At 38.2% G+C, this 14,875-nt stretch overlaps 1 protein-coding gene across 1 annotated transcript in view; it reads left to right on the top strand.

Moving 5' to 3' along the window:
• Positions 1 to 14,875, top strand: part of Kntc1 (kinetochore associated 1) — an 80,795-nt gene that overhangs the window by 51,223 nt on the left and 14,697 nt on the right. The window contains exons 42-52 of the mRNA XM_071612168.1: positions 565 to 693; positions 1,744 to 1,860; positions 2,981 to 3,090; positions 5,068 to 5,275; positions 6,542 to 6,631; positions 8,741 to 8,912; positions 8,997 to 9,055; positions 9,169 to 9,385; positions 11,165 to 11,238; positions 11,503 to 11,713; positions 11,828 to 11,937. Coding sequence (XP_071468269.1) covers positions 565 to 693; positions 1,744 to 1,860; positions 2,981 to 3,090; positions 5,068 to 5,275; positions 6,542 to 6,631; positions 8,741 to 8,912; positions 8,997 to 9,055; positions 9,169 to 9,385; positions 11,165 to 11,238; positions 11,503 to 11,713; positions 11,828 to 11,937 — 1,497 coding nt within the window. The remainder of the gene's footprint in view (positions 1 to 564; positions 694 to 1,743; positions 1,861 to 2,980; positions 3,091 to 5,067; positions 5,276 to 6,541; positions 6,632 to 8,740; positions 8,913 to 8,996; positions 9,056 to 9,168; positions 9,386 to 11,164; positions 11,239 to 11,502; positions 11,714 to 11,827; positions 11,938 to 14,875) is intronic.

Here is a 14,875-nt window from a genome sequence, read left to right as displayed (position 1 = left end):
GGGGGAGGATGAAGAAACTCACTTCAGGGAAAAAAAAAAAATGAGATCATGAGGCAAGGGAGGGATTATTGGAGATTTGCAGAGAAGGGATGAAATAATCATACAGAAAAAGGAAGAGTTTCACGCCCTATAGAACTTGTTATAGTTGCTTTCCTTAAATTTCTGGTAGTGGTAAAAGACATTAAACCAGCTAGGTGCAGTGTTACACACCTGTAATCCCAGCAGCTCCGGAGGCTGAGGCAGGAGGATCGTGAGTTCAAAGCCAGCCTCAGCAACTTATCGAGGCCCTAAGCAACTCAGCAAGACCTTGTCTCTAAATAAAATTCAAAACTGGGCTGGGGATGTGGCCCAGTGGTTAAGCACCCCTGAATTCAATCCCCAGTACCAAAAAATAAAAAAAAAAGACATGAAACCTAAGCAAACACTGGAACTGTCCTATTACAAATAATTTTTTATGAAGTACTTATTTTTTTTCATAATTCAGTTTGGTGAAAAAGAACCTAAGATCCTTATTTCTGTCTCCATTGTGAAGAATCTGCTTCTTATGACACTTTCTTCCCACAGGTAATCAATTGTCGCCTGGTGGATCTTGACCTAGCCTTGGGTTACTGCACTCTGTTACCTCAAGAAGATGTGTTTGAAAACCTCTGGAAGCTCATAGATAAAGCATGGCAGAATTACGACAAAATTCTGGTATGCCCTAAGCAAGAACAGCTTCCCCCCCCCCCCCCCCGCCCCCAGAAAGACAGTGTCTGGCTGAGTTGATTAGGGTCTTACTATTTTGCTGAGGCTGGGTTTGAACTTGTGATCCTCTTGCCTCAGCCTCCCAAGTCACTGGGATTACAGGCATGTGCCACCATGCCTGACTAAGAACAGCTTTTGTTTCATTTTTGGTTTGGGTTTTTTATCATAGGCATGGACAGAGGTGTATTTAGTAAAGTAGATGCTTACTCAAGGGAGAATGGGAATGATCTTAGGAGAGATACCTTTGGGGTAAAGCAGGAGTATGCATTCAAGTTATGATGTATATTATTTCCAGAGGGAGAGACAGCAACCCACTGGGGTGGAGTGTTAATATTTACTGACAGCCAATGCTGGGGACTGAACTGGAGATGGCCAGGGTCCAGTTACACAATTTTATTCCAGTTTTCCCTGCACTTGTGCATTTCCCTCATTTTGCAAGGGCAGGGGCCAAGGTACATGTCAGGTTCCTGAGCACTTTCTGCATCTCAGTGGCTCATCTGTGTTTCCTTTAAAACTCAGTATTTTTCCTCTCTTTATCCTAAATCTTTATCTCATTTCCCTTTTTGATCCCTTAATCTTACTGGCTAATGAGGGTGAAAATTCATCTTTTATGGCTCCTTGAGGCTGGCCAGGGGTGATGACCCTACCTATTCAGGGATCAGAGACCTTACCTTGACTGTGGAGGAGGCAGGCACTAGAATCATGAGTCAGTTTTGGACAAGTTTATTGGATGGAAAACATCATGTAAGAAGTAATGACTGGGTACAAGGAATGTGTAACTTTCCTTGTACTGTTTTCACCAAGGGGGAGATTGTAGTCTGTTTTGTTTTGTTTGGTGCTGGGGATGGAACCCAGTGCCTCACACATAGGCACATGCCCTACCATTGAGTTACACTCCCAGCCCAAGGATATGATTTGTGTTGTTCAATTTCATCTAAAAGGTGTTAGTAGAACTTTTTCTTTTTGCAATCAAATTTTAATCCTATTTTAATTTTTTAGGCAATATCTCTGGTGGGTTCTCAGCTGGCCAGTCTCTATCAGAAAATTGAAATAGGGCTTCAGTTCCATGAGCTCAGTACTGAAGCACAGTGGGGTATTCGTCTTGGTAAACTTGGGGTGAGTATTCATATTGCTCTGATGTTTCATCCATCCTGGTAACAACCCGGTGAGAGAACTTAAGACAAAGTCTTCATTGTCCTTTACTTTTGGGGAGACAAAATATATGTATTGACATAAATTTTGGTTATATTAAGCACACAAGGAAATAGGACCTTTGCTTCATTTCCTTTTCCATATATTTTTAAGGAAGTTAAAGAGAAACTTGACATTTTCATCTGCTAGCTTTCTCATTCATAGGTATGTATCTAGTATCAATTGACATTTATGCTGTCTTAGACCTAGTGTTTAGCCTTGTACTATTTTTTTGGTTTGGCTGCTGTTATTTAGTTAATGTTAGAGTGTATACGAGCATTCCATACTCTTAAGAACACCTAGTGGGGAAAAATAAACTGCCATTATTTTATTTTTTTTAAACAACCCTTACTTTTGACTTTGTAAAAGAGCAAACAGAACCTTGATTTCTTTTCCAAATATGTAAAGTTTTATTTTACTTACAAACAGTTGACTCATCCAGGAGGGTAACCACTGCAGAAGCAGTTATGTGTTTGGAAGCCTAGTTCCCATGCAGTGGTGGGGTGTGTTCCACAGTCATTAACACCCAACCCCTGCTGCTAAAGAGGCAAGGGTTCCGATGGCTCAGGAGTTTTGGCTCCACAGCCAGATACCTCAAGTCTCCCAAGACTGAGTTGCATAGCATGTTAAAAATAAAAGTGGAAAGAACCATTAAAAAAAGTGTCTTTAGAGCTGGGGCTATAGCTCACTTGGTAGAATGCTTTCCTAGCATGTGTGAGGCACTGGGTTCAATCCTCAAAACTGTATAAAAATAAAAAAAAATAAAGGTATTGGGTCCATCTCATGGAGATATATATATATATATATATATATATATATATATATATATATATATATATAGTGTGTGTGTGTGGTGCTGGGGATTGAACCCAGGGCATTGTGCATGCAAAGCAAGCACTCTACCAACTGAGCTATAGCTCCAGCCCTAAAAAATATTTTTTTAAAAGTGTCTTTAAAAAAAAAAGGAGAGTAAAATAAGAAATCATATCATTGTCCTTATTTTGATACATTTCAATTCAGAGGGTCCTTTTGTTCTTATTTCTAGATTTCTTTTCAGCCTGTTTTCAGGCAACATATTCTCACCAAGAAAGACCTCATTAAAGCTCTCGTGGAGAACGTAGATGTGGACACGAGCCTCATTCTGGAATACTGCAGGTGATTCTTTAAACTTCAGTGTATGTTTGCTGTTATTTTAATCAACTGGTGATCCTTACTACAAGGACACAATAATCAGGTGATCATTACTCATGGTAGACTTCTTCTGTGTTCTTTTGCTCACAGCCAAAGTGAGTAAATCCAAAGTTAAGTTCTCTTATGATGTCACCCTTTAAATTCACTGTGTGATATTTCTTGAACTTGCCTCATAGTAAGCATCACTTGAGGCCCTTGACTTAAAAAATACAGGTTTCCCGGTCTTTCCCTGGTAGTTCTACCTGAGCAGGTCTGGATTGAGACCCAGGAATCTTGGATCTTTAATAGGAACTCCAGATGATTCTTATGATCAGAAAAGCTTGGGGATAGTTTTCTCAGTACTATAGTGCCCTTTACCATGAGAATTGTTCTAAGACTTCCAGTGGCTGCCTTAAACTGAGGAAAGTACCAAACTCTATCTATATATACTATGTTTTTTTTTCAATCTAATAATGAAGACAACTATTAAGTGACTAACAAGAGGGTAACATATAAATGAGGTTTCATCTCTTGCTTAGAATAGCAGGCAACTTAAAACATGAGTTGTAGCTGGGCACATGGCACATGCCTGTAATCCCAACAGCTTGGGAGGCTGAGACAGAAGGATCAAGAGTTCAAAGCCAGCCTCAGCAATTTAGTGAGGCTGTAAGTAACTCAGTGAGACCCTGTCTCTAAATATAATACAAAAAAAGGATGGGAATGTGGTTCAGTGGTTAAGTGCCTCTGAATTTAATCCCCAGTACCCAAAAACAAACAAACAAACAAAACCATAAATTGTTTATTTCTAGAATTGTACATTTAATTTTTTTGGACTTCTGTTAATCATGATAACCAAAACCTTGGAAAGTAAAACTATGGGTAATGGGAGCTACTGTAATCCCACATCTAAATCACATTAACCTAGGGAACAAAGTACACCTTTCTTTTTTTGAGATACTGAAGTTTGAACCCAGAACCTAGCACATGATTGGCAAATCTTACCAAAGAGCTACATCCCTGAATCCTTGGTCTTTTTCTTTTTCTTTATTTCTTTTTTTGGTACTAGAGATTGAACCCAGGGGTGCTTAACAACTGTGCCACATTTCCAGTTCTTTTATTTTTTTATTTTGAAAATAGAGTCTTGCTAAGTTGCTTTGAGTCCTCACTAAGTCACTGAGACTGGCTTTGAACTTGTGATTTTCCTGTCTTAGCCTCCCAAATCCCTGGTATTACTGGTATCTGCCCAGTGTCCTTTTCTTTCTTTCTTTTTTTAAATAATAACTTTTCTTTTTATTTTTTAGTTGTAGTTGGACACAATATCTTTATTTCATTTTTATGTGGTGCCGAGGAGCGAACCCAGGGCTTTGCACTTGTTAGTCAAGTACTCTATCGCTGAGCCACAATCCCAGCCCCTCTTTTTTTTTTTTTTTTTTTTTTTAATTGTCGTTGGACACAATACTTTTATTCCATTCATTTATTTTTATGTGGTGCTGAGGGTCGAACACAGGGCCCTGAGCATGCTAGGCAAGTGCTCTACCGCTGAGCCACAACCCCAGCGCCCCCAGCATCCTTTTCAAATTTTATATTGAGACAGGGTCCTGTTAAATTGCCCATGCTGGCCTGGAATTTGTAATCCTCCTGCCTTAACCTCCCAAGTAACTGAGATTACTGATGTGTGCCACTGCACCTGGCTTAATATCAGATTTTCAAAAGGCAGTGATTAGCTTTAATCATATGTAATTCGTCTGATCTTACGGCTGGGCACTAGGAAGGTTAAATCTCAGTAATGGGAGCACATACCTGAGTTATTGGTCAGAATTGTGGCGTTCAGAACTATGGCACGGAAATGCATGCACGGGGGACATGAGCGTGGAACTTGTACCTCTCCTAGCATATTTCAGCTGGACTGTGATGCAGCTCTTCAACTGTTCATTGAAACACTGCTCCTGATACCTCTTCTAGCACATTTCACTTGGACTGTGATGCAGCTCTTCAACTGTTCATTGAAACACTGCTTCTTAACACTAATGTCAAACAAAGCCAGGGAGACACAAACTGGAAGTCTACAAAGCAGCAGCATTCAAAACTCCTGGCCAAAGTCATCGAAATGGTTCCTCTACTGACGAGCACAAAAGATTTGGTCATCAGTCTTAGTGGAATACTACATAAGGTAGATGAACAGAAAATGAATATATTGGGTCATCTCAAATATCCCTCCCACCCTTAATTGATACATAAAATAACTGGATTTATAAGTTGTATTTTTATAAACTTTTAATATAATTTAATACAACAATTTTTCTTTCTTTTTTCCAAAATGGTAATAGCCTTTCCTCCACAAATTTTTAAGAATAGTACACATTCTTTAAATAAAAATCAAATTAGAAAGGTATAAATCAGAAACTTTCTCTCCCTAGATATAAAATATTAGTAATTTTGTGTAATGACTATTCTATACTAAATATACTATCCTTAGAGTAGTAACTATCCTATTTATTATTCCATCATATAGATAAAACATACAATATTTAACCAACCTTTTATGGATGGACATTTGAAGTATTTGTAGTTCTGTAATTATAAATTGTTTTAATGAATGTGAATATCTTTTTTTTTTTTTTTTGGTGAATATCTTTATACATGTATTTTTTCCTTCTCTTGTCTGATTTTTTTTTTTTTTTAGGAATCAGAGTTAGAATTTTGAAGGCGTTGGGTAATTTGATGGGATCAAATTGGAAGGCAGGGAATATGAGATTGTAAAGCTACAGGAAATTTTTTCATTTTACATTTTGCCTGTAATTCAGCCAAAAGTTGTATAGACTTGCTAAAATTTTCTAGGTATAATAAACTGTATTCACACTTAGTTTTTATGTGACTTTAGATAGCATTTTTAAAAATAGAAGAATTAATGGTGAGTGGGCAGAAACAAAGAACAAAAAGAAATGTGTCTCTTCTTTTCATGATTATATATAGAGTACCCAATTAATTCTTGTATTGTAGTAATAGAGCTAAAACAGAATCCTCTGAGAGACTTTTCATGGAGTCCCACAATTACAGTTAAGTCATTTCCAAGAAAAGGCCAATTTTTTCTGTTCTAATTTTCCCATCATCAAGTGGAAGAAGTAGAACTTAAGTTTCAAAATCAAATTGAAATTTTTGTCCTACGTTCATTGTTTCTATGTATTTAGTACCCTCAAAGCATTTTTCTTTATTAAAACAACTTTACTTTATGTAGCTTTTTTGATTTCAAGACATTTTAAATCATATTTACTAAAATTGAGATCATTTTTGAAAAAAGCTTTAGTTTTAGTTTAAAATAATAATTTAAGTTGTAGTGTATTGATTTATATTCATAATCTATATCAGTGAACATTATTGAATAAAACTGTTGGCATTAAAGGATCTTCTCACAATGATATATTTTTGTTTTATACAGCTGGACCCCTATGACTATGAAATGATTGAAGTTGTCCTGAAAATTATAGAAAGAGCTGATGAGAATATAACCAATATTAATATTAATCAGGTATAACAAATACATTAAAAATTGAAAAATCATCTTCATGTTTTTATTTAGATCATAAATTACATTATTTTGTGTCTTTCTGGATTATCTTTTAATCCCCTTTTAAACTCCACATTTTATTCTAGATCTTTTTCTCTAAAAAGAATCCAATACCAAGATTTTCATGCTGTCCATATTTTATCAATTGTTGTCATCCTATTTTTCCTGTATTGAGGTGATTTTAATCAGCTATTCAAGAGCATGAAGTCACTAAAGCATTAATTGTGAAGAATTAAGGCAACATTATTTGCTATCTAGAAAAGGACATGGGGCTCAGTTAGATTGAACTTTGTGTATTAATAGGTAGGTCCTATTAATTCTATTTTTCTTTTGCAGTATTATTAGGAGTTAAACCTAGGATTTCATGCATGATAGGCAAGTACTGTACCACTAAACTACATCCCCAGACCTTTTATTTTTTCTTTGAGACAAGTTCTCCCTATATTGCTGAGGCCAATCTGAAACTTGCAGTTCTCCTGCTTCAGCCTCCTGAGTCACTGAGATAATAAGTGTGAGCCACCAGACCTGGCTCAGCACTCTCAAATCTTTTATTTTATTTTATTTTTTTTTTGTGACGGGTACTGGGGATTGAATTCAGGGGCACTCAACCACTGAGCCACATCCCCAACCCTGTTTTTTATTTAGAGACAGGGTCTCACTAAGTTGCTTAGCTGGCTTTGAACTCAATCCTCCTGCCTTAGCCTCCCAAGCCACTGGGATTACAGGGGTATACCACCATACCCAGCAATACTCTCAATTCTATTTCAGTACTTTTATTAACTTTTTTCTCATTTCAAAAATGTATTTATATTTTTTTGAGGTACTCAAGCATGCCAGGCAAGCATTCTACACCACAAGCTACATTTCTAGCCCCTTTCTTTCTTTAACTTTTTTTTTTTGGTGCTGTAGTTAAACTCAGGCGTGCTTAACCACTAAGCTAGATCCCCAGTCTTTTTTTATTTTTCATTTTGAGGTAGGGTCTCGCTAAGTTGCTAGGGTCTCATTCATATGCTGAGGCTGGCCTGGAACTTGTGATCTTCTTACTTCAGCCTCCTGAGTCGCTGGGATTACAGGCCTGCACCACCATGCTTGGCTCATTAACTTCTTTAATCATTTCTGAATTTTGATTCTAGTGGCTTGTATATTTTTTATTTATTTTTAAAATATTTTTATTTTATTTTTTATGTGGTGCTGAGAATTGAACTCAAGGCCTCGCATGTGCGAGGCAAGCGCTCTACCGCTGAGCCACAATCCCAGCCCCTTGTATATTTTTTAAAATTGGATTTTAAAAATATAAGAAAAATGGTTGATTCAAAAGGTTATATAAGCCCTAAAACAGAAAATATAAGCATAAGATGGACAAAGGACATAGAAAATTAATTTTAGATCTAAAACCTCTGTTTTTAAAATTAAATCAAGCTTGGCATCATGGTGTGTAGCCATCATTCCAGCTATGTGGGAGGCTGAGGTGGAAGAATATCTCGAGCTCAGGAGTTCACGACTAGGCTAGGCAACATTGTGAGACCCTGTCTCAAAAATAATAAATAAAATTTTAAAAATAAAGTAAATTCAAGTATTTTTATAGTAATATCTCAACACATTCAAAGAGTACATCAAAGCTGTGTTCTGTGACACATGCCCATAATCCCAGCTGCTTAGAAGTCTGAGGCAGGAGGATCACAAGTTCAAAGCCAGCCTCAGAAATTTATCAAGGCCCTAAGCCTTGATAAATAAATAAAATGGGCTGGGATGTGGCTCAGCAATTAAGCACCTCTATGCTCAGTCCTCTGTACTAAAAAACAAGAGTATATCAAGAACTGCCAGTCTCATTTACAAAACATCCTGCCAACAAGGTTCTACTGGTTTTTTCTATTATGATTTCTTCAATAATGGTATTGATTTTGGTTTATAAGGATTTGATTACAGGAAAACTAGAATTGTTTTGCTGGTCTTTGTGAAAATGAGACTGTCTAAGGAATGGCAACCTAGGGTGGCACAGAATTAGACAACTTTGAGACAGTGTAGGATTGGGTCCTTCTTACAGGAAAATGCTTTCTTATTTTAATGCAGGCATTGAGTCTTCTGAAACATTTGGAGTCATACAAAAGAATTTCCCCTCCCGTGGACCTAGAATACCAATACATGTTGGAGCATGTGATCACTCTGCCATCAGCTGCCCAGACTAGACTGCCTTTTCACTTGATATTATTTGGCACAGCACAGAACTTCTGGAAAATTCTCTGTATGTTTGTTAATATATGAAATTTTTCCAACTAGCAAACAGTTTTCTCTCAAGCAATTTATATTCTTTTCATTTCCTTTCTAGCTTCAGAGCTCAGTGAAGAGTCCCTCCCAACCCTGCTCTTAATCTCTAAATTAATGAAGGTAATGGATTAAAACCTCGTAAGAGGCTTCTTCGTGCTATAATAATCCTAACCCCGAGGACAAATACTTTATATTCCTTTCACATAAAAATTTAACTTCCTTTTTTTCTGAAGTTTTCTCTAGACACTCTCTACGTGTCTACGGCCAAACATGTTTTTGAAAAGAACTTGAAGCCAAAGCTCCTGAAGTTGACACCAGCTAAGTCCTCTGCACTGATGAACAGGGAAATAGCTAAGATCACTCAGACCATCGAGTCCTACCTGCTGTCTATAGTCAACCCGGAGTGGGCTGTGGCCATTGCCATCACTCTCACCCAGGAGATACCAGAAGGTACAGAATCTCCTATAATTGGCCTTAAAATGGTAAACTGGTTTTTGTTTTTGTTTTTTAGTAGTAGGGATTAAACCCCCAGAGGTACTCTTAACCACTGAGCCACATCCCAGCCTTTTTTTTTTTTTAAATTTTGAGACAGGGTCTTGCCAAGTTTCTTAGGGCCTTGCAAAGTTGCTGAGGCTGGCCTTAAATTTGCAATTCTCCTGCCTCAGCCTCCCAAGCTGCTGGGATTATAAGCGTGTGCTTATAGTTTTGGGGTTTTTTTTTAATTGAAAAATTGTTATTTATTTGACAGATAACTTCTGAATTAATATAAAGAAATGTCAATGGCTTGTATGTACACTAATTCAAACATTTTCCCTAAGCACCAACTAGAGCAGTTTCCAGTCTTTTCACCAAAAACATCTTCATCATTGAAAGACTGCCTGAAACTTAATTAGTTTATTTAGGTTTCTAAATAGGAAACCCAAAGCCGCCAATCAGAGCTTCTTTTTTTTTTTTTTTTTTTTCAAATGTTTATTTTTATTTTTAAAGAGAATTTTTTAATATTTATTTTTTAGTTTTCTGTGGCCACATCTTTTTATTTTATTTTTATGTGGTGCTGAGGATCAAACCCAGGGTCTCGCACATGTTAGGCGAGCGCTCTACAGAGCTTCTAACATGATGACCAGGTTAAACCCTTAAAATTTGAGTAAAAATAACTTGTAAAAGTTTTATGTATATATTCCAAATGAAGGGATCTGCTGGCCTTAGACTGATAATCACAGGTCATCAGTCCATAAGCCAAATGTTATTGCACAGCCCACCAACAAAATGAGTTATAAGTACATACAAAGTAAGTGCAAAGTATCACATAAAATTCATGTTCTTGTATATTCAAGGGGAGTGATATCTAATTCCCATTGGCATACAATGCAACAAGGGGCACAGATACAGATACCTTCACTCCTTAGCAAGGACAGTGCCCTAGAATGAAGTAGTGGCTTCGTGGACCAAGTGGCATCCAGACCACACCAGGAACATGAGTGGATATTGAAGCATGTGGGTAGGAATCAGTGCTGGAGAGGACAAAATGAACCAAGACAGAGTCACAGACCTGCTGACTATTCAGAAGGCAGTGGAGTGTTGGTACTGGGTGCAGGGGTGTAATCTAACAAGAGTTGCCACAAGAGGGCAAAATACTTTCACCAACAGAGGCTCCACATGCTCTCTGTGACACAAAGTAGCTGAGGATCATACTTCAGGTCACCCTTGACCCCAGGCCCTAGTCCCTGGAATCAAATTCATGAGCAAGAATCTTCCTTCACATAAACTGTCTTTTCTCCAAAAAGTAAAACAAAAACACAAGCAAACAAAACAAAACTGCAAGAGAATCAGATTTTGACCCTCCCACTTGACTTGTGTCCCAGCTGCCCTGCTAGGGAGATGGTCTGCTGTTGCTCACACTGGTTCACTGCTGCAGAGCACTCAGCTCATTGTGTGTGTATCTAACTTGTAAAGACAGCCAAGAAATGAGGTGTAGTGGTAGATGGTACGGTCACACATGCACATACAGGCAAGAGAAACTTCTGGAAGAAACATCAGAATCTCGGGAGCAGGATTGGGAGCTAACGAGTGTCCTCTTGGACTCTGGCTTTTTGCTTTGATCTTCTCTCCTGCTTACCTTGTCTTTTACTGAGTTCCCATTTGTATACTTTAAAAGTACTTGATCATTTGACTAAGCAACATTGTCTTAAAAGGATTCAGATTTGTTCATAGATCTCTTTATCTTTTTAGGCTCCTTCAAGATGTCTAGTTTGAAGTTCTGCCTGTATTTAGCTGAGAGATGGCTACAGAACATCCCGCCTCAGGTGTGTCTAAACTAGAAGACTGAAGATTCTGCGCTCTCCTTAATTTGCACTGTGCTTGCCTAGTACATCTTCTCATCCTGCTCTGGTGCCTGAAGTGGAGGAGGAAGACCATGGCTTTGAATGGGAGATGCTTCAGCATACAGCTGAGGAAGGGAGGGCCATGATCGATAAAGATGGAATCTTAGCCTCTGCTGAGATTTACAAAATAAGTTTTGTGAGATTTATAAAGTAAGTCTTTTCTTTTTGCTTACAATTTTTCAAAAGGATGAAACGCGTGAAAAGGCTCAGGCTTTGCTGAAGAAGCTACATCTGCAGTTCCGGCGCTCAGGCACAGAGGCTGTGCTCATAGCTCATAAGCTGAACACTGGGGAATATTTAAGGGCGATCGGGAAGCCGGCACACCTCATTGTCAGCCTGTATGAACATCCCAGCATAAATCAAAGAATGCAAAATTCATCTGGCAAGGATTATCCTGGTGAGAACCAAGCTATTTTTGGGCCCAGAAATAACTATTGTTTTGATTTCTGGTTATCTAATATTAAAAACTCAACTTACTCTTTTTTAAAATTCTTTATCTTGGATATCTTAGATATTCATGCAGCAGCTAAAGAAATAGCTGAAGTGAATGAAATTAATTTGGAAAAGATATGGGACATGTTGTTGGAAAAATGGCTGTGCCCCTCGACAGCACCTGGTGCGGTAGGTACCCACTGGGCCCCAGGGGTCATGGAGTAGCAGCTGAGGGCTTCACAGAGGCTGAATACCTGTCCTGCAAAGTGCAGCCCTCTAGGTGTTTTACCTTATGATTTATTTCAGACATAATCTTGTGTAAAAGAAGTAGTCTATTTTTTGACTTGGATTCATGTGTCTAATTATTTATTTTGAAATAATTCAAAATGAAACATCATTCTTAACATTTTGCCATATTTGCTTCATCACTTTCTTTTTTTAAAATTTTTTTTAATTTTTTTTTTTTAGTTGTTGATAGTCCTTTATTTATTTTACATGGTGCTGAGAATCAAACCCAGTGCCTCACACATGCTAGGCAAGTGCGCTACCGCTGAGCCCCAGCCCCAGCCCTGCTTCATCACTTTCTATATTCACAGATTTCTACCCATTTGAGTAAATTATGTATGTCATGCCCCTTCCCCCCTAATGTTTAAAATTCTTGTTCTTATGGATTAAGTTTTTTATACACTTAATCCATAAGAACAAGGATTTTCTCTAGACCACAGCATAATTGTCAAAATAAAAAAGCAAAATTGTCTCTGGGGGTGGTGGCACAGGTCTGTGATCCTAACTGCTCAAGAGGCTGAGGCAGAAGGAGTGCAACCCTCAGCAATATTTAAAATATAATTAAAATGTCTTAAAATATAATTAGAGAAAGGACTGGGATACAACCCCGGGTTGAATGCCCCTGGATTCAATCCCCAGTACCAAAAAAGTTGGTGTTGATGCAACACTCAGATTTCCACTTCCATCTCACAGTTTAAGTTGTCCCAACAACATTCTTTATGACACTCCCGAGCCCCTGGGTCCAGGACCTGATCCACGGCTGTGCTCTGTGTTTGTCGGGGCTCTGGTCTTTGCTTTTTTTTTTTCCCTCTTTTCCCTTCTTTTCTTTCTTTGCAATACTGAGGATTGAACACATTTCTTAAGACAGGATCTCACTAAGTTGCCCAGTCTGACCTCGAATTTGCAATCTTCCTGCCTCAGCCTCCAGAGTCACTGGGATTACAGAGGTGTACTACCATGCACAGCTTTGAGGTTGTACATTTTAGGCAAGAATAGTACATAGGGGGGCTGGGGATGTGGCTCAAGCGGTAGCGCGCTCGCCTGGCATGCGTGCGGCCCGGGTTCGATCCTCAGCACCACATACAAACAAAGATGTTGTGTCCACCGATAACTAAAAAATAAATATTAAAAAATTCTCTCTCTCTCTCTCTCTCTCTCTCTCTCTCCCTCTCTCTCTCTCTCTTAAAAAAAAAAAAAAAGAATAGTACATAGGTGATGTGTTTCAGTAGGTCACACCAGGAAGCACATAATGTCGTTCTTAGAAATAGTGTAATTAACATCTAAATTTTTTGATGGGATTCAGTGGTAAAAATCCAGAATTTTTGCCAGGTGTGGTGGCGTACGCCTTGAACCTAAGACCTTGCACATTGTTAGGCAAGTGCCCTACCACTGAACTACACTACCAACCCCTTGCTTGGTCCTTTTAGAGCAATTAGTTATACCTTTGTCCAAGCAAGAGAGAGCTCCTGGTGTGTCTAGCTGTAGCAGCCAGATGACCTGTAATCCCAGCTGCTTGAGAGGCTGAGACAGGAGGATCACAAATTCAAAGCCAGCCTCAGCAAAAGTAGGGTGCTGAATAAAATATAAAATAAGGCTGGGGATGTGGCTCAGTGGTCACGTGCCCCCTCACTTCAATCCTTGGTACCAAAAAATCCAGAATTTTCTACATCATTCTGAATTTTTAGGTAGAATTTAATAAGTAAATTCTGTAATGCTTTATCTACTAAGGTAAATATCCTTGGAAAAGAATCTACCTATAAACAAATAGTATAGCTAACATGGCATGACATTAGGCATTTATTTTTTTAATTATTATTATCATTTTTATTGTTGTTTGATGCTGGGGATTAAACCCAGTGCCTGGGGCATGCTAAGTACTCATTCTACATTCTATTGCTGAACTATAGCTCCAGCCCTAGATGGTGGTTTGTTGTTGTTGTTGTTTTGGTACTGGGGATGTAACCCAGGAGCACTTAACTACTGAGCTACATCTCCAGCCCTGTTTATTTTTTATTTTGAGACAAGGTCTCACTAAGTTGCTGCGGCTCACCTAGAACATGCAGTCCTCAGCCTCCCTAGTCACTGGGATTACAGACATGTATTGCCATGCCTGGCTAAGTTTTTAATTTATAGTTTTTATACATTTACTATTCAATTCAAGAAGTATTTTTGTAAAAGTATTTACAAAAGCAAGGACTGAGCGTCAGTTGAAAGACAGAAATTAGAAGTATATCTTGGCCAAGAGAATCTGTGGTTGCCTATAGAAGCCAGCATTTAGAGATGTTTCAAGTTACACGTAAATTCAAACACCAAACGGAAGGTTCCTTCACACTGGGAACCATGATTGTACTTTAGTAGGTCCTTATGACTATGTGCTGAATTAATGAATTAATTTTAAATTAATGAATTTAAAATTCCTGGAGCCCTTATCTTTTAAAAATTTTCTAACAAAGCCGGGTACAGTGGTGCACACCTATAATCCCAGCAGCTCAGGAGACTGAGACAGGAGGATCACGAGTTCAAAGCCAGCCTCAGCAACTGTGAGGCTCTAAGCAACTCAGTGAGACCCTATCTCTAAATAAAATACAAAAAAGTGCTGGGGATGTGGCTCAGTGGCTGAGTGCCCCTGAGCTCAATCTCTGGTCCCCCCCAAAAAAAAAAAAAAAAAAAAAAAATTTTTTTTTTTCTAACAAATCTAAGTTCCAGAAAGACAGGAATATTTATTTTGTTTGCTCAGGCAACCCATATACTGAGAACAGGGCCTGTCTCATAGTAGGTGCTCAGTAAGTATTTATTGTGTGAGTGGTTGTGATAAAAATCATCATTTGAATAAAAATCTTTT

Source organism: Marmota flaviventris, chromosome 1, assembly GCF_047511675.1.
Source record: "Marmota flaviventris isolate mMarFla1 chromosome 1, mMarFla1.hap1, whole genome shotgun sequence".
Taxonomy (NCBI): domain Eukaryota; kingdom Metazoa; phylum Chordata; class Mammalia; order Rodentia; family Sciuridae; genus Marmota; species Marmota flaviventris.
The sequence above is the reverse complement of the archived record's forward strand: the minus strand, read 5'-3'. Positions and strand labels throughout refer to the sequence as shown.